The sequence below is a fragment of the Clytia hemisphaerica genome, unplaced genomic scaffold, assembly GCF_902728285.1.
Source record: "Clytia hemisphaerica strain Z4C2 unplaced genomic scaffold, Clytia hemisphaerica genome assembly, whole genome shotgun sequence".
NCBI lineage: Eukaryota > Metazoa > Cnidaria > Hydrozoa > Leptothecata > Clytiidae > Clytia > Clytia hemisphaerica.
In genome coordinates this window covers 766,481-790,976 of record NW_027104528.1, presented here as the reverse complement: position 1 = coordinate 790,976, position 24,496 = coordinate 766,481, and the positions used below count along the sequence as shown (strand labels likewise).

General features: G+C 35.7%; 1 protein-coding gene across 1 annotated transcript; it reads left to right on the top strand.

Moving 5' to 3' along the window:
* The first annotated feature begins 907 nt into the window (after positions 1-907).
* Positions 908-5,618, top strand: LOC136822105 (uncharacterized protein DDB_G0284459-like). The gene is made up of 4 exons (XM_067078321.1): positions 908-1,055; positions 1,944-2,008; positions 3,977-4,069; positions 4,767-5,618. Exons 1-4 carry the CDS (start codon positions 908-910, stop codon positions 5,616-5,618), a joined length of 1,158 nt encoding a protein of 385 aa, XP_066934422.1.
* Positions 5,619-24,496: the final 18,878 nt, after the last annotated feature.

The following is a 24,496-nucleotide window of genomic DNA, read 5'->3' as shown; positions in this document are numbered from 1 at the left end:
ATTTAAGGGAAAACAGGGGTAGGAAACGGACGCGAAAGAAACAACAACAATAAAAACTGTAAAGTTGAATGTATTTATTTTCGGACGTCTAAGAAAACATACAAGCTTTTCGTTGTTGAGGTTGTTTGGGGGGCGTCACTTTCAGTTAGGAAAGTCTTTGCCCATTGTGGATTTAGGTTAAATGACGAAGATCTGTATCCAGCCTACTGAACGACATGTGAAAAGAGATTATTAAAAAGACTATGAGGGAAAGAGGTTATAGATACTGAGTATGTTATTATCTTAAGGATAAATGTAGAAGAGAGACAACAACCAGCTAAAACCATTATAACATTAGAGGAAGAGGTTTGTCACTTGGAGTTTTATAAAAAAAATTATAAACAAAAAAGGATTTTTTTTTTTAATTAAGAACAAAAGAGGATAAAAGAGTATTTCTTATATTATACGATGAGTTATATTTATATTATAAGTAAGAGTTAAAATAAATGATTTGAGGTGAGGTATAATGTGAGTTTTGATAAGAAATATGATGAATAAGAAAACATACAAGCTTTAAATCAATAAACGTGAAAAGTTCGAAAGGATCCAAGCGGACGTACAAGGAGCAATGGGGCTAAATAAACATTCCAATTCTAGTTATTCAAACGTTCGAATCAGCTGATAAATTCTAAAATCGAACGTTTAAAGAGACAAAACGTTCGAATCAGCTGATAAATTTTAAAATCGAGCGCTTATAGAAACAATACGCTCGAATCAGCTGATAAAATTTACAAATGGAATGTTTAAAGGGACAAAACGTTCGAATCGGGACGGATATATAAAGGGCGTTACCATACTTCCAGATTTTTAATCAAACAGATGACTACTGACATAACACGTATTAGAAACGTTCGTTTATTTTGACAAAATGGAGAAGTGGACTTTGATGTATTTTGAAGTAGACAATTCAATAGTGCCTATGCGAACAAATCAGATTCAATGGTTACAAGAGGGAAAAATTGGTTATGCCCGAGATGGAAAGGAGCTTGTTCGTGGAGAAGTGTTAGCTATGTCTAGTAAGAACCAGTCTTTCATTTATTTCATTTACCGTAAAGGGGTGTTTCCATCTATTTTAAGAATTCTGACTGTACGATCTATCACGTTGCTATGAGAACGAATTGACCTTATATGGTAAAATGCCGAGCTTTACAGATAGGAGATTGACAACCTTATTGAGTTTAATAGATATTTTATCTACCGTAAAAGGACGGACTATAAAATGTACGGACCATCTGGTTGCTATGAGAATAAATTGTCCTTATATGGTAAATAACAGTGCTTCACGGATAGAAGCAGTCAGAGAAAGGTCCCATTCCGACGAGTTAAAACATAGGTAGACTTCTGCATTAACACGCATGCGTGATATAGGGGTAGGGGTAATTCTGTCACTTTTCGGTCGAGGTTGTGGACGGCTAAAAGTGGAGATTTTTATTCTTCCTTTAAGAAGAATACTCGTCGGAATTGGACGAGTTTCTTAGCTATTTTATTTATTGTCAAAGGCTAGGCTATGAACACAGATATCTGTAAAGCCCGAAGGGCAAGATAGGCAACTTTAAGCTTTCTCCAGCAAAAAAAAGTGAAGCAAAAATTTGACTTTTTAAATTTCGTGCCGATGGATAGGATCTAGCATTTTAATTGTTTTCGGATCGCGAGATAAAAAAAAGTAGGCGGCAAACGCTATTTCACATCTCTCAAACCGGTGAAATAGCATATTTTAGTCACGTGACTCTGGTAGGAAATCCTTCCAAAGATGAGCTTCACTTTTTGACCAAGGCCGCAAATCTAGCCCTTCGGGCTTTACAGATCTGTGGCTATGAACAATCCACCACGTTGTTACAACAAAAGGTTGGGGTTAATATGTTCTCCTTTCACTAGATTAAAAATACTAATGTTTAATTTCGTAGAGACGAAGACTGAATTGGAGACGTTAGATCTTTATGGGAAGAAGAAATGCGAATCGAGAAAAGAGGTAAACAAATTTATTTCAAGAGATTCTGCCTTTGAGATGTTCCAAAGTTTTTGAGCAAAATCAACTCAGATCGATAGAGTTGATAACTGCTTTTGATTTGTTTCCAGTGGTATTAAGATAGGTAGATATAATCATATGCACTTGAACCAAGTCATCAACGAGACGAAAGCATTTGAAGGCGTCTATACGAAACTTTCTTCAGTTGTCGAGCGTATTATCCAAGATAGGTTCGAGAAGTCATCCGTTATAGGTTGGTCTAGTCGATCTCCGTTTCAAATAGCCTGTGCTACATTGTTTCACGGCTCGTTGATCTAAAATAGATATAAGAGAGTATTATATGAAGGGTTAGACTTGAGTCTACTTCTGACTGAACCCATATTTTGGGTCAAATCAACTGGAAAGTCGAAATCAAAAGCTAACAAATCTGAAAGGGCAAAAGATTCTGTTAAAGACAACAGTGGTCCAGAACCAGTAAGCGACTTACGTTTTCTAATAAAATGCCTAAGTTGATAATTTCGCTACATTAATTCAAAAGGGGCCTAAGTCCATTTTTATGAAATTTGAGATCTTTAGTTTTTCTCAATCTCTGGCTCATTTGCTCTCTTTTAATGTACATAACAAGTAGTTTTTGTTAAAAAGGCTCATAACTTCATCTGATAAAAGTGATGTTTAATCCAAACGAGGCCTAAGTAAGTCCATCAATTTTTTTGACATAATCAGCCTCATAGAAGGCTGGATTGGAAGGTTCTTAAAAAAACCGAATTAAAAAATTTTCTCACTCCCAGCCTCAGCATGTTTCTTAGATGTTTCTTAGTTTTTAGGCATTCTGAGCCTCATGTTTCTTAAAAAAAAAACGTGTATGTGCAGGTTTTGAACTTTAAAAGGCAGAAATTAACCCTCACACATTTTTCAAAATTCATGTTTAATTCAAAAAAGGCCTAAGTCCACTCTGCAAGATTTACTAAGTTGCACCTGGTACGTACAAAAATATCTACTCTCCAAAAGAATGCCTTTTTATTGAAAAAAAAACAAGTTCAATTTATGGCTTTCAGAAAACATTTACTTAAAAGCTTTACTATCAAAAATGGTTTCAGAATAAAGGAAAAACTTTAATCGTAATTTTCTCAAAACGACCAAAATGGACTTAGGCCCCTTTTGAATTAGGCTCACAGGACTTAGACCCCTTTTGAATGAAGGTAGCGATTTTAAGCTAGTGACTGTTTTTTGTCCAACTGTTCTCATTATGATAAGACCTGAAGGGATGAAGTAGAGTAAACGGTCTCGAGGTTTCTATTGTAATACTCCCATAACAATCACCCAATGCATCGCTTTTTTTAGAAAAATCAACAAATGCGATAAGGGATATCTGTGCATTATTTTGAATGTTTTTATTGCAAGCTTTTTTAACTACTTTTTTTTTTTTGCTCTATTTTAGAATGAGACTTGAAAATCAAAAAACAAAGGAGAGCGAGAAAAATCAGAAAAGAAAGAAAAGGTTAAGAAGTCAAAGCCACCAACGGATCCTCAACCAGCTGAACTCCAAAAAGCAAAACCATTGACCAAATTACCCAAAACTAAACAGTCAAGGAAGAAAAACATCAATAGCACCAAAAAACACTCAGAGCCAGTAATATACTTACAGATATTCATTAGAGAGTTATTGAATAGAGAGCATTGTACCATAACTCATCTCATTTTGAATGTCCAGGATCTCTCTCGTTGCTCTTTACTCATTTCAACCATTCTAAATTGCAGAAGGATAATTAAATAATGTAAGGAAGGTTTATATCGTGATCATCTTTTTAAACAACTTAGTTTTATGAATGAAAAAGCATTATATTTATTGCGATTTGTTTTCACCAAGTGGGTTTCAGTGGAGTTAAAATACCTCAAAGCATTTATTTTAGGCAATATTGAAAACCTCAAAACATTTTGGCTGGAACTTATTTTTCAATTTTTCAATTTCAGCAAACAGAAAAATCAACTGGAAAGTCGAAATCAAAAGCAAACAAATCTGAAAGGGCAAAAGATTCTGTTAAAAACAACAGTGGTCCAGAACCAGTAAGCGACTTACGTTTTCTAATAAAATGCCAAAGTTGATGATTTGAAGCTAGTGACCGTTTTTTGTCCAACTGTTCTCATCATGATAAGGCCTGAAGGGATGAGTAGAGTAAATGCATGTATTAGAATTGAGAACGAGAAGAATATCTTTGTAAGACAATACCAAAAATAATTTATTGTTTCAAGGACCCAACCGACACTGCTTTTTCTAAGATTCGTGTAACTTATGGCATGTCCAAAGTAGAAATAATTTTTGCACAGAGAACTGAGGGCCTATTAAAAAAATTCGATTTTGAATGAAAATTACCATAAGTTTTGGAAAGCATTAGCCAGTGGAAATGCAAAGACTGAATAAGAAGGGTACCATGATGAAGTTTCACTGTAGGGGTATAACCCAATCGTTTACACCCTCATTTTCCCGAAAAACCAAAAAATGCTGATGTCAGCAAAACTTGTTTTTAAAATAACACCAGTTTGTCTAATGGTATAAACATGATATTTGGACATAAAAGGATCATTCTGAATTTTTTTTTGAAATTTTGCTGACGTCAGCATTCTTTTGCTGAATTTTTTTTTTGCTAATTTCGGCTTTAGTCCAATGTTCATGTTTATACATGGATTGTTTTTTGTTAACTCTTAGAAAATGTCACCCAACAATTCCACATTTTTGATGTGTCATTTAATTTCTCTCTCATAGGATCGAGAGATGAGTCAAAAGGAGACAGATGTTATTAAAGCATTTCATGAACGCCAAGCCAGCAAAATGAACAATTTCAATGGTTTCTTGGTCGAAAAAGTTGACCTATCCAAGAACAAAAAGATTAAAACAAAAGAGCGAAAGAACTTTTTGGAGAAGTCACCAAAAACCAACAAACCAAGATTTGTGGTAAAGTCACAGGCGTCCAAAAGTGATGCTTCTCAAATCGCATCCAAACCATCATCATCGTCCAAGTCCACCGAAAAATCAAAACTTTCTCCAGTTGACTCACCACAGCCTCAGACCGTTCTATCGTCAACAAGAAATTCACCATCATCTTTCAATCAAGAACTGACTGAAGTCATTGCCACCACACCAATACCATCAACAGAACAATCTAAATTGCCCTTGACATCCCATTCACCATCCCCAGTCAATCAGTTATCAGATACTTCATTAAGTAAGTCATCATCGCCAGCATTGTCCTCTACAAAACATTCCTTCTCTACTTTGTCTTCAATCAGTGAATTGTCAAACACATCATCACCTAAGTTATCCCCAAGATCAAATTTGCTACCCTCATTCAGTGGACAAGAGGATCGTCTCCTGCCTACTGCTTCAGCATCGCATGAATCAGGTGAATATTCTAATTTGGCAGAAAATGCACCAAAGAGATCATTGTCATTTTCCTTACAATCAGAAGGAAAAACACCACTTCCAAATAAGCAAACAAGCAAAAAGACACCAGTTGAAACAATAATTGCAAGGAATGCTACCCCAGATTTTATCAGAATTGGGTCATCACCTAGCCGCCATGACCCTCCATCTACTGCTACAAGCATTAAGAACTAAGAGAGTCAAAGCATCAAGTTTCGTGACTGAAGAATTCAAGGCATAAAAGACAGACGGACACTTATTTCTGACAAACAACAACAATCAAATGATGAATTTTAATTATATCAACAAGACAGCACAATCCATCGTATTTGTCCCAGTTACAGTCAACAATTTCACCACAATATTCAGACCTTTCAAGCACGCTCAGATGAACATCCCACATCACCACCAGCAACTAAGTCAACAAGCCTCCAGCCATCATCTTCAACAACAGCCTGCAATTAATAATAGCCAGTTACAGCAGCAGAGCCAGCAAGCTCAACTACAGCAACAAAGCCGACAAACTTTCAACCATCTAGCAAATCAACACCATGGAAACATACCATCGACATCAAACCAATCTTCCCAAGAGATAGAGGATATTTTGACTCTTTCAACAACATCTGAATAAGATCCAGAGTAAAATACAGCTGAATATGGGTTTTTTGAATTGATCAAGAAATTTTCCATCAAAGAGAAACTACATGCAGCATCAATGCCGCAAAAGTTACAACAATTGACCAGAGACAATGACAATGATCAAACGACGCAATTTCTAAATTTGATGTTCCTGCCCTTTAAACCATTGTTGAACAGTCTATACTGAAATTGAAAAGGCATCGGCAAATCTAAGGAACAACTTTAAAGGAGGGTTTTAAATGAATTATGAATGTTGGTCAATCTAATTTTGTCGTTTTATGGGCCAAGAAGCAACCCAAAGAAAGGGCTGGTCAGTCGGGGAAAAATAAAAATTTAAAAAAGCACCACCAAATCAACTTAATTTTTTGTCAGGCATGTAAAACAACTAACTAAATTGATCTCACCTAACATGATTTTGGTATTTGTCTCTCTTCATTTTAATAGTCTATATTTGAGAAGAAAGTGTTTTAAATTCTGACAATTTTCATACAGAATTTTTTTTTGGCAAGTCTAATATTTTCAACTTTGTGGGACAAAAATAGAAATATATGGCAAGATTAACAAAATAATTGAGCCTGGATCATTGAAATAAAGCAATTTGATTTGTTTTTATTACAATTTAAGATATATTGAGGATTTTGTTCTGTAATATAAAGTTCTCAGTTTGGTTAGGTCTAGTGTCACTGGGTGGGGCTTCTTTTTTGACAGGTTTTTTAAAAGAAAAACTTTAGAAAAGAGATGTTTGTGACATTTCATTTTTAAAAATGGAAAATAATGTTTTTCAGTTCAACAGAACATCACACCTCATTCATTCCAGTCTTTAGGTTTAGGACGGGGGCCGCCAGCGGACTACCAGTTTCCAAAAAGACCCCCGGGCAGAGAACAAGAAATGAGGGAGGTAAAAAAGAGATGGACGTTTGCGAAACCCCCCCGCCCCCCGGCACTGCACATTATAGGATGGCCCCTACTTTATTTTTGCAAAATTCTTTTAAATTCACAATTGCTTTCTTTTCAATCAGCATCCCTATACTAATTATATTATATTATTTTAACTACGAATGTTCCTCTAAAAAGTTTTCTGAACACAATTTATTTATGAGATTTAGATTTTTTCAAAAGAGATTTTTGAAGAGTAAACACATTGAGTCAAAATGCCTGTTTTAACTTTAACCTTTTGAAACAGATTTCACAATTTTTTTCCAAAGCAATCCATTATAACTTAGCTTAATTATTTAAGTATCACCTCACAAATTTTGGCTAAACTTTATTTTGGTCTTTAATTGGAAAAACTTATCGATTGTATCTGGAGGGAATGTTTCGCATCTGAAAAAAGGGTCAGTTGGGCATCAGAAAAAATATAAGGGAGCATTCAGAAAGCATGTCCATCCAAATTTTCTTATTTTCAGACCCTCTTGCCCTTGTTTGTCTGCATTCGTACTCATTTCAAATTTTTACCCCTCCCCCCCCCCAAAAAAAAAATTGATTGAAAGAGAGAGTTAAATTTCAAACACATGTTTTTTAAGGAAATGTTTCTAAATAAATACCATATCCTTTAAAGATAATTGGTGAATTTAGACAATGTAAATCAAAGGGAAATTATTGTTGAAGAATTACTTTAGGCGTACAATCGTTCGCGAGCAGAAACTTTTCCAAGGTAGAAACGGTACCAATTCTTAAAAAAGTCAAAGTCCAGACCGACTTAAGTTACCCCTTCGTCAGAACAAAAAATCTGCTCGCCTCTAGCTAATGATATGTTCTTTTTGCCTCCAAAAAATTGGACGGTAAGTCACGTGAGTAAACAAATGACATATCATGAAACCGGTCCATACACAGATCGACTTGACCCCCTCTCCCTGTTTGTTTTTGTTCGCTTTTTTGTCGACCCTCCTCCCTCAGCGACGAACGTACTTTTTAAATGCTCCCATAATTGCTTACGACCATCTCGCATCTGGCCTAAAATAGGTGCATATAATAAGTGTACTCACTATGATTTTCTCCACAACACAACCTTTCAATCAAACTTCAGAGGATGGGTTCCGAATTCTGTTTTAGCTGAAATTCGAGACAAAATTCAAGTAAGTAGTTCCAGACCAGGCATCAATCAAGCACCAGGACAAATAAAAACATGCCACATTCAGTCGATCGTTTGCGTCTTAATCTTGAAATGGATGGACCTTTATTTCTCAGCTTTTAAAATCCTAAAAAAGACTTACCATATAAAAATTAATTTGTCTTTCATTCCAATTTGATTCCACAGTCCATGCCTTTTTCAGAAGTCCAGGAGAAAAAGGTCAGAGAGATGTTTGTTCCTCGTGAAATGTCTTGCGTCTGTTTGAAGAGTAATTTAAGGAACGGACGGAATGTAGGCTTCACTGTTGAAATTTTTGCCGTTCTGTAAAATGATCACATTTTTTGGAACGTTCCGAATAATATACTAGTTTGTTATGATTTATCGTTCGCCGGCAAACGTTTTGACCGGTCAAAAGATCGCACCTAAGACCGGTCCAAGTTCGAAAAGACTCTTTGGTCAGACAGAGAATGATCGATCACACAAGTTTTGAAGGAACGTTTGAAAGAACTCTGACACAATATTTACCGATAAAAGAGGTATTTAAAACCGGTTCGATAACCGCTTCGCCGCTCTCGAGCCGCACATTTTACCGCTCTATCCGCACCGAGTGCGATCTGATTTTTTATGTACTCCAAATCGCTTGGGAGGTCACATATGTGGTAGCAAATTCTCATAAAACCCCAACACCCCCGTCAAAGGTCCACATATGCAGAGACGGGTGTTTGCCACTACCGTATCAAGGACCAGATGGGACAATATGTGGTGTAGCTGCTTTGTTTTCTGCTGTCATTCTAAGTGAAAAAGGTTTAGAACAAAGCACACTTCCTCCTTCACTATCATGGTTGACAAGTATCAACCAATTCAATGATTTTTCACGCTGCATAATGATCAGATGGTACATGCAAAGAGAAATCAACGCTCAATGGTTAAGTGGTGAAAGAGTAAGATAATTTATCATATTTACTTTACTATGTATATTTAATTTACTTACTATGTATCACTCTTGATTCAAGAGATCCTTTTAAAGGTAAGATTTGCTAAAAATACTCTACACAGCTTTCTTATAAGAATTACATAAATCGAAAAGAGCCTCCTTCAAGCAAGGAAATTTTCGGTCGAATTAATGGTCGAAATATATTTTCCCTTTTTTGTCTAAAACGTGAGAAAAAGATGGAGGAAACATAAACCAATTATTTCATTATGGCGTTACAGCATTATTCTTAAAAAATACTTAAAATTTGTGATTCTTATAAAAAAAGACTGCGTGCCAATTTCTAACCAGTACACTTTTTTCTCAGAAACCTACAAAATCTTTCTGAGCCATCTTCCTCATATATTTTACCAAAGAAATGTTTGATATGTAAAAGTTATGATCCAATATATGTGGTTAATAAAAGGGTAAGTAAAATTCTTGATGTAATATTGTCAGGTTGGCTAATCCTGACTAGCTCTTTCTCCTCATCCTGAACCCCCTACTATCTAATTTATATACAGAAAAATATTGTCTTCACTTTACAAACCTAATTACATAATATGAAGTGAACAAGAACTAATCTACTTGCCCGATATATAAAATACATATAAATTTGGAAGGGAGGGTCAGGATTACATAGGGGTTAGGATTAGCCAACCCGAAAGTATATAGTTTTGAATTGCCTTGAAGGACGGAGGGTCTGGAATTAGATTTGATGGAGATGAAAGTCACCATTAATGAAAGTTATCTTTTTTGACCGAGTGTTTTTACTCTGTATATATGTTTTTGTCTTCAAAATCCATAGGCATAGAAATTTTTGGGTTAAAATTCCAAAATATCTTTTTAGCAGTGATGCCACTGAGGGTTGGGTAAATTGTACTTTTACAGTGTGACTTGATTGGCCCTTTGTTAGTACGGTGTTACTGTACAGGATTTGACGAAAAAAAAAGACGAAAATTGTTATTTTAAAATCAGACGGTGACAGTATTTAGCCTCATTTTTTGTCCCATAATACGGTATTGTAACCTCTACAAACCGGTTATTAGTCAGCCCCGGTGACTCTTCAAATCGGTTCGAAGATTTTTTTCCCGCTGGTCGTCGTCGTTAAGACTTTCATTTTTAATTCCGATTTCGGATTTTTTTCGGGAAACAGGATTTCGGGATTATTTAGCGCGCGAAAATAATTTTTTCTTAGCAAGATAAAATTAGAAAAGAAAAAAAACACATAACATAAAAAGAAGCCTTATAATTAATAATAAGAAAAAAAGAAGAGAAAAAAAATTCTTTTTTGCGTCATATCCAATAGTTAATAAAAGATGCTTAGAAAGCATATGTGGAGAAAGTGAGTATATCAAAGAAATTTTTTTCCTTCGAATAATGTTAAAAGTTATATACTACTTGTAGTGTAGACTATTTCTTCTATCTGGGTCTTTTATTATTCTCATGGAAAGAGTATAACAACAACGGAATAAATCTTTTTCACCGACTTCTGCTTTGGATACGGATTCCACTATGCACTGAGCTCTGTTTTCTTCTGAACGTTTCAAGCAAATTGATACGTTCTTTCAAGCTGCTCAGATTTTAACAAAGCCAGATTTCTTATCTGTACTTCCTATTAATCATTCTAAGCCTTCTAAGCATTTTGGGCTGACTTTCCAGCGCAGCTGGTTTATTGTAATATTCAAACCCCCAACTGACACTGAACCCTGATTTTTATATTTTTAGACAAATAAGAGAGAGCGTCAAGATTTGAGCAAAGCCATGACTCCAACCGCTGGACTCTTATATGATACAGCTGTTTTCAAGAAAGACGAAACCATATTGCTGTATATTCGTGGACAGGATTGTTCTTGTATCGAGGCTAGATATCATAGAAATTGCATGGATAGTTATACTAAAGACTGTTCTAATATGCTAGCAAAACGCAAAAAAGAAGTTAATGAATTAAAGAAAGATGATACCCCCTTTGACCGATTTTGTATCGATGTCGTTGAAAAAAGAATCATCGGTGGTGAAGAAATATTTACCTTAAAAAAACTTCTTGATTTGTTAAAATATTATGATGATTTAAATATAAGAACAGCTCCACTGAAAGAGAAATTGCAGCTGAAGAACCCATCACTCATATTTCACCAGTCAAGATGTAAATTTAAAAGTGATTTGGTATATAATGATTGTCTCACTGCGGGTAATGTGATTGAAGCTTCCATTGTTCCTGAGGACATGACTTCCCAATAATCGTCTAAGGATGAGCAATCACAAGATGAGCAATCACAGGATGAAGAAACACTGTCTCCTCTTTCACATATGCAAAATAAAGAACTATACCATTCTGCCATGTTTCTAAAAAGTATACTGTCAAAAATTGAAACAGGCTTAGCTTGGCCACCCGACAGTAACGATTTGAAATATGAAAATGCTGCACAGACCATTCCCAATAAGCTGAAACATTTTCTAGCATTACTACTTGGCTTTACTGAAGAACCTTTTGGAACAGAACTTATGATCTCAGAAACTCAAGAAAAGAAAAACTTTTGTTGTCTAGGTAGAATTCAATTTGATAAATTTTTTAATTACTATAATAGTATATCCATTGCTGTTACTTCAGGTGTATCCATCTGTGACAAGCTCAATCTTCCTGACATCACACTTGTTTTCGATGAGGCGTTATATGCTAAAGCCCAAATGATTAGATGGAGCAACACTATTTTGAAAGAGCGACTTGTGATCAGACTTGGCGATTTTCATTATCTGGCACCCGCTGTAGAAATTTTCTTCCGACACGCTAAAGCTCTGAAGGTCGGGAAAATTTTCAACATCTGGAAGAAATACATTACGGAATTTCGCCTGACCGCGTAATTTTTTAGAAAAATGGGCCTGAGTGCAATTTGGACAGGGAAGGTGTCATGGTCGACAAAATTTGGGTCAGAAAAAACTTCAAAAGGTTTCACGAAATAAATTCAAATACAAAACTTTTTGGAGAAGGAATCATGCAAAATATTATCATTATTTTCACAAGGAGGGCATGTAGAAATACTCAAATAAGTATTTTTCCTTCTTTAAACTGATCACAGAAGCAAAAACAAAATAGAAATAACATTGTGTACACAAAAAAGCCTGAAAGAAGAGAAAAGTCATAATCATCATCTATAATAACACTAAAAGAAAAACTAAAGCTATAGAAAATGAATACTAACCCTCAATGAACACTTTTGTGAAGTTTGATAAAGTTTTTATCCAAAAAACTCCAGTTCTGGAACACTGCAGTGGGTTTGTCGGTTGTCGGCCGGTGGACAACAGTTATATTTGGAGGACGGTCTAAGATATAACAACATGAAAGTTACTGATAAAAACCTAAGCCCATAGGAACATACCTGCTTTAGTTTCTTTGGTCTTTGAGTGGTATAAAATTTGAGAAAGTGCAGAAAAAATCAGCCATCAAAACAAACAAAAACAAAAGTTATGGTTATCAATTTTTCTGTGGTAGAATCACATTTTTTGGGTTGGTGCACATACAGAAATTACAAGTAACTAATATTCAGGGAGTGATAAGTACAGTTAAACTACAAAAAATCCATCAAAAGAAACCAAAAACAACCATACAGCACACATTTTTTGAAAATTACATCAGCCATGTTGTTTGTAATTTTTGCCGACATACTCATGACGTGGTAACTAACGATAGTGATTTGACGGTCTTTTTGAGGCGCCAGATCTCAAAAAAACAATTTTTAAGCGTTTAGCACGGCCCCGAAAATGAGGGCTAAACTTATGTCGGCACATCAATGGACGACTAATATTCCTCTCCGATGGTATATTGGCCCGCTCCTTTAGAGCTTTAGCGTGGGCGGCCGCCAATACGACATCGGAATATCAGATAACGATTTTCATTGCTGCGTGTCTTTTTGTACCTATCTATCTATCTATTTAATTAAGTAGCATTAGGCGTGAGCCCATATTCGCCACATATAAAATTTAAAGTTTAAAATAAATATTTTTGTTATAATGTACAAGTTTTATTAAAATTAAGGGAAAGAATATAAATACTAGAGCAAGAGTTAAACAAAGTTAACTAAGGCTAAGACTAAGGCTATAGTACTTAATAAGAAAAGTGATATGAAAAATGAATTAATGTGCTAAGTAAAAATTTTTATTGATATACAAAATAAAATAAAATAAAACTCCTTCCTAGTATTGAGTAAACCTCAGAAATAATGCAATAGATTAGTAGATGCTAAGCAGGAATGAATGAATTAATGGCACAAAGATTGTTCTAGGGTAAGGTGCTAAGACTTGAAAGTGGAAGTAAAGATTCATTGTAAGGCTATAGCTGTAAAAATATATAGTTAGGATAAATGAGATTTAAATATGTTTTAGAAGTTCGTCAGAAAATGTTGTTAAGTTATCATTCATGGTCACTTCATTTGGAAGTTCGTTCCACCAGTCAATGGTGGTAGGGATAAAAGAGTTGGAATACGCCAGGACTCAACCACGCACTTGTTGGAACCTGTTGCTTATTCTTGCTCGTTTGGGCAAGAAATCTTTTGGTAGGGAAATCTTTTCATTAACAATTTTGTGAAGCATGAGTAAATTGTTTTTCTTACGACCGAATTCAAGGGATTCCCAGCCAAGATCGTTGATCATAGTTGTGGGGCTGGATTTCCAGGACCAGTTGGAGTAGACGAAACGCGCAGCTTTTCGTTGGACTTGCTCCAGTTGTTTAGTGAGGCTTTCGTTGTTGACTGGATTCCAGACGGAGGATGCATAATTAAGAATGGGTTTCACGTAGATCTTGTATGCCTGGGATTTGATTGTTCTGTTGCAGCCTCGGAGGTTTCTCTGTAGGAAGTTGATGATTTGGTTCGATTTTTTACATATGTTAACCACATGAATATTCCATTTTAGTTTTTTATGGATTTCGACTCCAAGGTATTTTGCAGAGTCAACTTTATCGAGGGTTTCATTGTGAATACTGTATGATGTTTTCAAGGGTTTCGTTTTGTTTGTAATTGTCAAGACCTTGCATTTTTTGGGGTGAAACTCCATGTTGAAATCTTTTTCCCATGCTTGGAGACTGTTAAGATCTTGCTGAAGGATGAGGGCATCGTAAATTGATTTGATAATTCGATATAGGTAGGCGTCGTCTGCGAATAGTCGAAGCAAGGTGAAAACAGCTGATGGCATGTCGTTAATATAGACTAGGAACAATAGAGGTCCTAAGACGGTTCCTTGTGTTACTCCTGAGGTAACATTTGATTTCTCTGAAGATTTGCCATTTAAGATTACTTGTTGAGTTCGTCCTGATAGAAATGATTGGATCCAATTGAGGGATTTACCCTTGATACCGTAGTGGGCGAGTTTGAGGCAAAGTTTTCGATGATCAACTTTGTCAAAAGCTTTGCTGAAATCTAGCAATATGGTGTCCATCTGATCCCCGTTGTTGAGAGCTTTGGCAAAATCATTGACAGCGATAAGCAGTTGCGATTCGCATGACCTTTTCTCTCTAAAACCGTGTTGGACCTCAGTGATGGCATTGTGTTTGTTAAGATGTTTAATGATGTTGCTATATATAATGTGTTCTAATGTTTTACATGAAATGCTCGTTAGTGAGACTGGTCGGTAGTTCTCTGGCGAGCAGCGGTCTTTGTTTCCACCTTTGTAGATTGGTGATACGTGGGCATGAAGCCAGTCTTATGGAAGTTCTCCTTTTTCGAGTGAAGTTGAGAATATGAGTTCTAAAGCAGGTGTAAGTTCCTCAGCAAACTCTTTCATGAATCGTGAAGAAATGTTGTCTGGACCAGGGGCTTTATTTGGTTGAAGTTTATTTAGAAGGGATTTGATGTCATTAGAAGAAATCGTTATATCGCGCATTGTATCTTTGATATCTGGTGTTTCAATTTTTGGGTTGTTATTGTCGGGTACTGAGAATACACTACAGTATTGCTGATTGAGGACATTAGCTTTTCCTGAATCGTCAATAATAAAGACCCCCTTGTTGCCCTTTAGTGCTGATATTGAAATGCTGTCTTGACGTTTGCTTTTTATGTATGAGTAAAACTTTTTAGGGTTAGAATCATCATCAAATACTTTTTCTTGTAAGAATTTGTCATGAGCAGCCTTGCATTCTTTCTTGTAGTCTTTAAAGGTCTCGTCATCTGCCATGCTACCTGATTGAAATGAAGACTTTATCCAAAACACATCCTTGTGAGTAGAGTTTTGTTATTCAAATAAAGATATTCAATTTTCTCTCTGCCGTTATTTACAATATAGCTATGTCAAAATTCCTGCAAGTCAACATCAGTTAAGTCTTTTTCAAAACGATCATTCATTGTGAAAGATTCACTAGTTTCATAACCTAATTTTTTTTAAACACATTTTTTGTTTTATGTAGTTACAAATTCACACATTGAATCAACTTGGACGGTGCAAAGAAACACAGACCATGGATTTTCGAGTCTGGCCTGCGACCAAACTATTGAGCAAACACTAAATCGAGATAGTAAAACATCTGGTGGAGTTATTGGGTTTACTTTAGACAGATCTGCAATGCACAAATGGACTGTTTGTCACGCAGAAAAGGCAGCCATCGTCAATACTCTTCAAGGAATGACCAGTTTGGAAAACGCTAGTAGCAGGTATGGTTTTATTCTTTACTTTTATATTTAAAATGTGCTTATTGGTGGGTTGTCTTTACTACAAGGCAATCTCAAATCAGAAAAAATAATATTTGAAAAAATTAAAATATTACAACAAACTACTTTTTTAATTGAAAAACAGCAAAATTCTGTAAAAAAAATGCCCAAATAGTAGCTTGAAGAGTGAAAATACACACCCCACCCCCAAAGTAGTACCGGGTACTAACTTTTTTGAAATACAAATAAACACCACCACCCGGCTATGGTACCTTGTGTCTGTACCCCCTGATATAATAATTAATTCACATTACTAATCTTCCAGAAAACACAAGGAGCTGTCTTCGTCGAGACAAAAGAAAGACGAGCAAGATGTCATCGACATAACAAACACGATTACGAGCATGGTTGACCCATTCAATAACAACTTTGAGAAACTTGTTCATGTCGTAAGCGGAATGGAAGCTTCACCAGCGATCCAAGAAGCAGCTCTTAACATGTGGGAAATCAGCGAGGCTGAAGTCAACGACTACTTAGACAATTTGCTAAGTGAGGGGGCTGACGTTTACCGAACGATGAAGAAAACCAAATTGAAAACCTTCGGTACTCAGTCCCAAACAATGAACGTGAAGAACACGAAAAACGAAATTGTTGCAATCAAATCGACCAAAGATCTTTTTGCAAAACTTGTCCTACTTGCCAAAAGTCGGGATATTGATATGCAAGAAGTGCTGAAATATACTCTACGCCCCTTCCCCTCACCATTGTCATTGTACGACGGGAACATGGTCAAAACTCAGAAATCAAAGTTACTCGAAATCATCGAGAAAAAGTTGATTGCATTGTATCCATTCCTGAAAAAAGTTGTTTGGTCATCGACGCAATAGCCATGCTGCAAGTGGTGAAAAATATACCAGATACCTTCGAAAATCTTGCTTCAACCATCTTTAAAACCGTCATCAGCATTGCATCAAAGTTTGGCTGTATTCGAGTCGATGTAGTTTGTGACAGATATCCTGATGAAAGCATCAAAGGAGCTGAGCGTCTCAAAAGGAGCAGTGCTGATGCAGCTGTTATTAATATATGGTGGTTCACAAAAAACTCCACGTCAATGGAAAAAGTTTTTAAAGTCCGGAAAAAACAAGGAGAATATAATGGAGTATTTTTTCAAGACCTGGCGTGATATTCCTAGTCAAACCTTTGCCGGTAAAGAAATCTTTCTATGCCACAAAGATAAATGTGACCGCTTCAAAGTCATCAACGGTGATGTAATTGTTGAAAATATTGTCGAGCTTACGTGTGATCATGAAGAAGCAGACACCAGAATGGCAGTCCATGCAATGCATGCTTCAAGTGAATGCAACAGTATTGTTATCGCATCACCTGACACTGACGTCTTTGTCATAATGCTGCACGTATCAATTTCATGTCCGTCTTCAATCTATTTTTTGACTGGAGCTGGAGTTAATAGGCGCATTATCCCAGTCACAACTGTTGGACAAAAGCTTGGTCCAAGGCTATGCAAAGCACTCATTGGATTCCATGCATTTACAGGTAGGTCTTTTGGTATCAATTTTATAGAATTCCCACAAAAATTTAGGAAATGTTTGGCTTAACAATTAACCCTCTCAAGCACTACTTTACCTCTTTCCGGCAGGCAAAACAATTAGGTGGAGTGAGTAAATGCTGAAGTATAAGACTATTTTAGGTTTAAGCTTCTTTTTTACTTATTCAGGCTGTGATTCGACAAGCTCTTTCTACGGCAAGGGGAAAAGTAAGACATTTCAAGTAATTGAAGACGACGAGAATCACTTGGAAACGTTTTCATCACTTGGTACCTTGCTATCAGAGGATTTGCCCTCTCTCAATCATTTTGTTTGTCAATTGTACGGTCACAAAGAAACAGACGACGTGAATCAGGTTCGTTTTACAATTTTTAAAAGTGGAAAGTTTTCCGAGGAATTACTCCCACCTATTGACGATTCTCTCTTGTTGCATACTCGACGTGCTAATTATCAAGCATACATATGGAGGAACGCTGTCACTGCAATCTTGAGATTACCTTCTGCAAGTGACCACGGATGGGAGGTGAGAAATGGTGGACTGGAAATCAAATGGATATCGTTACCCATCGCCCCTGATAGCATCTTATCCTTCATCAGCTGTGGATGCAAATCAGTTTGTTCCACAAATCGCTGTTCCTGCAAAAAAGCCTCTCTTAAATGTAGTGATTTATGCAAATGTGAGGGTTGTGAAAATGGTAATGGCGAGACTACCGTGGAAGATGACAGAGAGGAAGTAGATTACAATCTAGAAATGTGTGATAGTGATGATGATTCAAATGATAGTGGTGATGATTCAAATGACAGTGACAATGATGATGCAGCAGTTTCAGAGTGGGAAACGTCTGCCTTTATGACATAAGAAGAATTTCGTTGTTTTTCTTTCTGGAGATTAATATTAGCTCTTATTTAGCTCTCTTTATTTCTTTTGTTTTATTCTTTCAAAAACTAAGACTTTCTCGTTCTAATATTTGACTCTACATATACAAATAAGTACTTAGAAGGCACAAAGAAGCTTAAAATTAACTCCTTTTTACGACCCAATTAAGGTTTGAGCAATTTGGAATGCATTTTTATCATAAAAAGAGCTTTATTCGTGAAATAATAGGTAAAATCGATACTTTGTCGATAAATTATCGATAAATTAACGATATTTCGATTTTTTTTCGATCTAGAATCTGATCTAGAATTTTTATTCTATTATATTTTTTTTAGACATTGATGTAGTGAAGAAAAATAAGCTGTTAAAATGTATTATGGTGACCTGAAGTACCTTTTATACGTAAAAATCGACATTACCCGAGAAACTCGATAATATGATTTTCTAGGTCGATTTTCTCGACCCCAAAATCCAAATTCAAATTCATATCAGAGGGGATGCTTGCAGCCTAGTTCGAATGTTGAAAGATTTAAGTGTTTACGGGGGTTTAAACAATTAGAAAAAACATTACAAATGAGTAATTTGGCTTAATTTGGTAAACCAGTGAACTGTTATCAGATAGAATAATATCTCACTTTGGCTACTTCATCATCTATTCAGATTCCCTTTGTTAAAAGTGATTATTGGTCGTAAAAAAGTTTCTCAAATTCTGATGCATGAATAGAAATCTCTTTATAAGGGTATGTTTGCACGGTATTTTTCTCCATATACTACTTTTGTCCAAATTTCATGTTTATACCATAAGCCAAACTGGAGTTATTCAAAAAACAAGTTTTGCTGACGTCAGCATTTTTTGGTTTTTGTCTAATATCTTTTTTTGGGTGAAAAAATTAATTATGGCACAGCTATTCCAGTGATCTACACTCCAATAGGCTTCTTTCGATGTATGAAGTGATATGCTATGACAAGTGGAGACGGGGATAAAAAATTAGGGTAAATTTGGACGTGCCTTAATTTTCCCGAGCAATTCTATTTTAGCTTACAATCTGAAACTTCAGGAGCTGAAATTTAGTGATTCCATCGATTTTAACTCCTAAAATTATAAAATCAATTTTAGTCTATACGGAAAGAATAACTAATTTAGGTGAAAACTTGACACCCAAATTTCTTTCCTTAGAAGTGTGTTTTCAAATAGTTTTCAACACTGGTGAATCTATATAATGAGCTGATTTCAAATATGTAATCCTAATTTGCATTGAGGGGACCGAAGTGCCTGAAATTTCCAATTGAAAATAATCAAATTATGTGCATAATTTTTTGAGAATTCAACAGAATCCAATCAAGCATGAGAAAATATGCAATTAAAATACGATGAGAACAAATTGCATTCCCAAAATATAAAATATGAAATTGTTTTCATCAAAATATTGATAAGAATCCATCAACAGAGACAATATAACGCATTTTGTGTGGGTACAAACCCCCTGAAAAAATATGTTAGCATTCTACGGAATATTATTTGTAACCGTTACAAAACACGAGTCGTGTGCACGCAGAGTCCTTTCAACAAAACAAGAATGGAAAGGTAGTCTTTTTTTTAACTGAACTATTATTTCTATACACAGTAAAAGCTAAAACATCTAAGCAGTGGATGAGTTGATATGAAAAGAAAAACTTTCAATCACTTTCAACAAAAAGCGTCACTTTTCGGGACAAGCTGGAGTTTTTACAAGCTCTTATTTGATTTGGTTGGTCGTTAAGTTGTAATAAAAGAATCTTATAAAGAAGGTGTCGTCTCTATCACTTCAAATGACCAATTAGTGAAGTATCTTGTAAAAACTCCAGCTCATCCCAACTTTTCCCCGAGGAAAGTTTTAGGTGACCTTCTCTCAACAAAACCTTTCTTTGTTAAGCCTAATTTCAAAGGAAGAACGCAAAAATAGATCACTAAATTCATATATTATAAACGAAGCAAAAAAAATTTCTCTACATAAGTTCCACAGTTCCCAGTCGCACATTTACACGAGGTTTGGTTGGTTTGAAAGAAGGGTAATAGTTCGTCGCCGCGGATTTTTTTTCCGTCAACGAACGAAGACCTATGCTAGCGGCCGAATACCTTTAAAACTTTAATGTGCGGTTTTCCAGCGACCGAAGACCTACGCTAACGGCCGAAGACCTACAAATTTAATGTGCGATCAGTTTTCAGCGGCCGAAGACCTACACAAACGGCCGAAGACCTGCAAAACTTAGAAATTTGAGAATCTAAATCTGAGCCAGCGGACGAATACCTTTCTTTGCCGCATGAAAGTTTTTCGCACCAAACTGCCGTTCAAGCAATAAATTTTTAATATTTCGAGAAATAAATTCTTTTCGTGATAAGTCACATGAAAACATAATGGTACTCTTGTAAACATGGAGAGGAATTTGATTGCTGATATTTTTGAGAAAATCGAATCAAAGTACGAAATTGTTACATTTTCTTGTGATGAAAATCATGAAACTGATATTGAGATAAAATGTGATATATCTTTCAGCACAGATCTCAAAAATTTTATTGAAACCTACTCAAAATACACGGGTGAAACCTTGGACCCCAAAAAAGAACACTGAGAAGAGTATCTATTCGGAGCGAGTGTTTTATAGATGCTACCACGACACAAGGTACGAAAAGACAAGAGATGTCAAGTCAATATTGGAGAAGAAACCAACCAAAAGATTCAGGAATACTTTTTGTCCCTTTGAGATGTCGGTTAAGATACTTAAAATGATTCTAATGAACAACCAACTCCATTTAGATGTACCATAGATATAGAGCATAAACACAATCACCCCGTGAATTCTCTTCATGCTTTAAGCTTTAAATTGGTTTCAGAGGAAACGCAAAATTATATCAAAAAGCTATTCAAAGCTCCAGACTCCATCACAAGCATATGCTGAGTTTCTAGGTGAATTTCGTAGGAAATGTGCTACCGAGTACCATTATGTTTTCATGTGACTTATCACGAAAAGAATTTATTTAACGAAATATTAAAAATTTATTGCTTGAATGGCAGTTTGGTGCGAAAAACTTTCATGTGGAAAAGAAAGGTATTCGTCCGCTGGCTCAGATTAAGATTCTCAAATTTCTAAGTTTTGCAGGTCTTCGGCCGTTTGTGTAGGTCTTCGGCCGCTGGAAAACCACGCATTAAAGTTTTGAAGGTATTCGGCCGCTAGCGTAGGTCTTCGTTCGTTGACGGAAAAAAAATCCGCTTCGTCGCCATCTTTGGTCAGAGTGGGGTAGTGGGGGTACTACGGTTGTGAGCTGACGGGTATATGCCGCTCGACTTCAAGCCCTCCAAAATAAGAAAAAAATGAAAAACTTTGCGAATTTTACGATCCTTTCGTTACGATGGACAAAATTTTGATTTTGCAAGAAGTTAATTTTTTCTTACCCGCACTTGCTTCGGTTCTCCAGGATTTTAGGAAGTCTACATGCAATTATAATTCTACTTTACTTACTTTCAGGTATTTAGTTTACAATTTTCGTCAGACGACAAGGGAAAGGTCCTGGACATTCTCGGCAAGGAAGGCATTGTATTTGAAGAACTCAACGAAATGGATTTCGTAGTTGAAGAGGTACCAGCTTTAATTTGTTTATCTCATGTGTGTCAATGTTACATGTGTGAGTGGTCAATAGTCTGAAGCTAGCAAGTTTTGAGAATTCCACTGAGATATTAATTAGGCTGGTTTAAAGGTGAAACTTCGACGTTTTTCTAAGATTACATTAAGTTTATTGTCAACTCTATAAGAATTTGCCATACGCTCTGGAAATTTGAGTGATAGTTAGATTATGACATATCTCAATATTTCAAGCAAAGGAGAGAATTCCTGTGATCTTTTTTTTATGAAAGGGCTGAAGTGTTTCTTGCTTTAAAGTTATTCTAGATCAGCGATCGGACCCTTGGTGGTGACGAAGTAGATGGTGGTGTACCCGTAATTACTATCAACAAAGAATCTGTTAAAAAATATCAATTGGAGCTGGCAAATTGGTTTAAGAGTAATCCGGTCGTTTCCAGAGCAGACTTTGGCAAACACATCGGTCGTTCAGCTGGCTCTGTTAGCGACTATTTCAAAACAAACCAGGATCCGTCTACACCTCAGGGCATAGGAAATTGGCCGACGATAGCCAAGTTTCTATCCAACAAAACCGACCAAAAGAAGTCAACAGAAGCTGCTGCTTCATGGAGTAAGTATCTTAGATTACATCCACAGTCTCATTCACTAAGATAAAATCATCACTTGGTACCTCGCTATCAGAGGATTTGCCCTCTCTCAATCATTTTGTTTGTCAATTGTACGGTCACAAAGAAACAGACGACGTGAATCAGGTTCGTTTTACAATTTTTAAAAGTGGAAAGTTTTCCGAGGAATCTCTCCCACCTACTGACGATTCTCTCTTGTTGCATACTCTACGTGCTAATTATCAAGCATACATATGGAGGAACGCTGTCACTGCAATCTTGAGATAACCTTCTGCAAGTGACCGCGGATGGGAGGTGAAAAAGGGTGGGCTGGAAATCAAATGGATATCGTTACCCATCGCCCCTGATAGCATCTTATCCTTCATCAGCTGTGGATGCAAATCAGGTTGTTCCACAAATCGCTGTTCCTGCAAAAAAGCCTCTCTTAAATGTAGTGATTTATGCAAATGTGAGGGTTGTGAAAATGGTAATGGCGAGACTACCGTGGAAGATGACAGAGGTGATGATTCAAATGACAGTGATACTGAAATAGAATCTGACAGTGAAAATGATGATGCACCAGTTTCAGAGTAGGAAACGTCTGCCTTTATGACAGAAGAAGAATTTGACAGTTCCAAGAACTTCGTTGTTTTTCTTTCTGGAGATTAATATTAGCTCTTATTTAGCTCTCTTTATTTCTTTTGTTTTATTCTTTCAAAAACTAAGACTTTCTCGTTCTAATATTTGACTCTACATATACAAATAAGTACTTAGAAGGCACAAAGAAGCTTAAAATTAACTCCTTTTTACGACCCAATTAAGGTTTGAGCAATTTGGAATGCATTTTTATCATAAAAAGAGCTTTATTCGTGAAATAATAGGTAAAATCGATACTTTGTCGATAAATTATCGATAAATTAACGATATTTCGATTTTTTTTCGATCTAGAATCTGATCTAGAATTTTTATTCTATTATATTTTTTTTAGACATTGATGTAGTGAAGAAAAATAAGCTGTTAAAATGTATTATGGTGACCTGAAGTACCTTTTATACGTAAAAATCGACATTACCCGAGAAACTCGATAATATGATTTTCTAGGTCGATTTTCTCGACCCCAAAATCCAAATTCAAAATCTTATCAGAGGGGATGTTTGCAGCCTAGTTCGAATGTTGAAAGATTTAAGTGTTTACGGGGGTTTAAACAATTAGAAAAAACATTACAAATGAGTAATTTGGCTTAATTGGTAAACCAGTGAACTGTTATCAGATAGAATAATATCTCACTTTGGCTACTTCATAGATTCAGATTTCCTTTTTTAAAGTGATTATTGGTCTTAAAAAAGTTTCTCAAATTCTGATGCGTGAATAGAAATCTCTTTATAAGGGTATGTTTGCACGGTATTTTTCTCAGTTACGAAATTTTTAGTTTTGGAAAACGATTGATATTTACAATTCTATTTTAGCTTACAATCTGATATTTTAGGAGCTGAAATTTAGTGATTCCATCGATTTTAACTCCTAAAATTATAAAATCAATTTTAGTCTATACGGAAAGAATAACTAATTTAGGTGAAAACTTGACACCCAAATTTCTTTCCTTAGAAGTGTGTTTTCAAATAGTTTTCAACACTGGTGAATCTATAAAATGAGCTGATTTCAAATATGTAATTCTTATTTGCATTGAGGGGACCGAAGTGCCTGAAATTTCCAATTGAAAATAATCAAATTATGTGCATAATTATCGGGATTCTGCGACAGTTATCAAGAAAACAGTTTTTTGAACCCCTACAACCCCCCTTTTTATTTGCCTCCTTATTGGTCTTTTCATATTCAAGTAAAGAAAATTATTAAAAGCCCTTTTGTTTTGAGTAACCAAGGCTACAAACAATCTCACTTTTAACTAGTCAGTCTTGTTGCAATCATAGTATAATTCCTTCCTCTCATGAGTAATGACTAATATCTGCCTGTTACAATTCCCACAGGAATGCTCTTAGATGCTGTTAGGTCTTGTTTTGAAAGGTTTGGATATGATTCAATTTTGATTCAAATCACAAATAAGCTTTTTTTGTGTTATAGATGTATGCTATGTCCAT

Bases quoted from the DNA above. Each gene is read 5' to 3' on its own strand.
- LOC136822105 (XM_067078321.1), top strand. From the start codon at position 908: ATGGAGAAGTGGACTTTGATGTATTTTGAAGTAGACAATTCAATAGTG. The intron at 1,056-1,943 runs GTAAGAACCAGT...TTAATTTCGTAG, and splicing joins AGAAGTGTTAGCTATGTCTA to AGACGAAGACTGAATTGGAG. The intron at 2,009-3,976 runs GTAAACAAATTT...TTTCAATTTCAG, and splicing joins AATGCGAATCGAGAAAAGAG to CAAACAGAAAAATCAACTGG.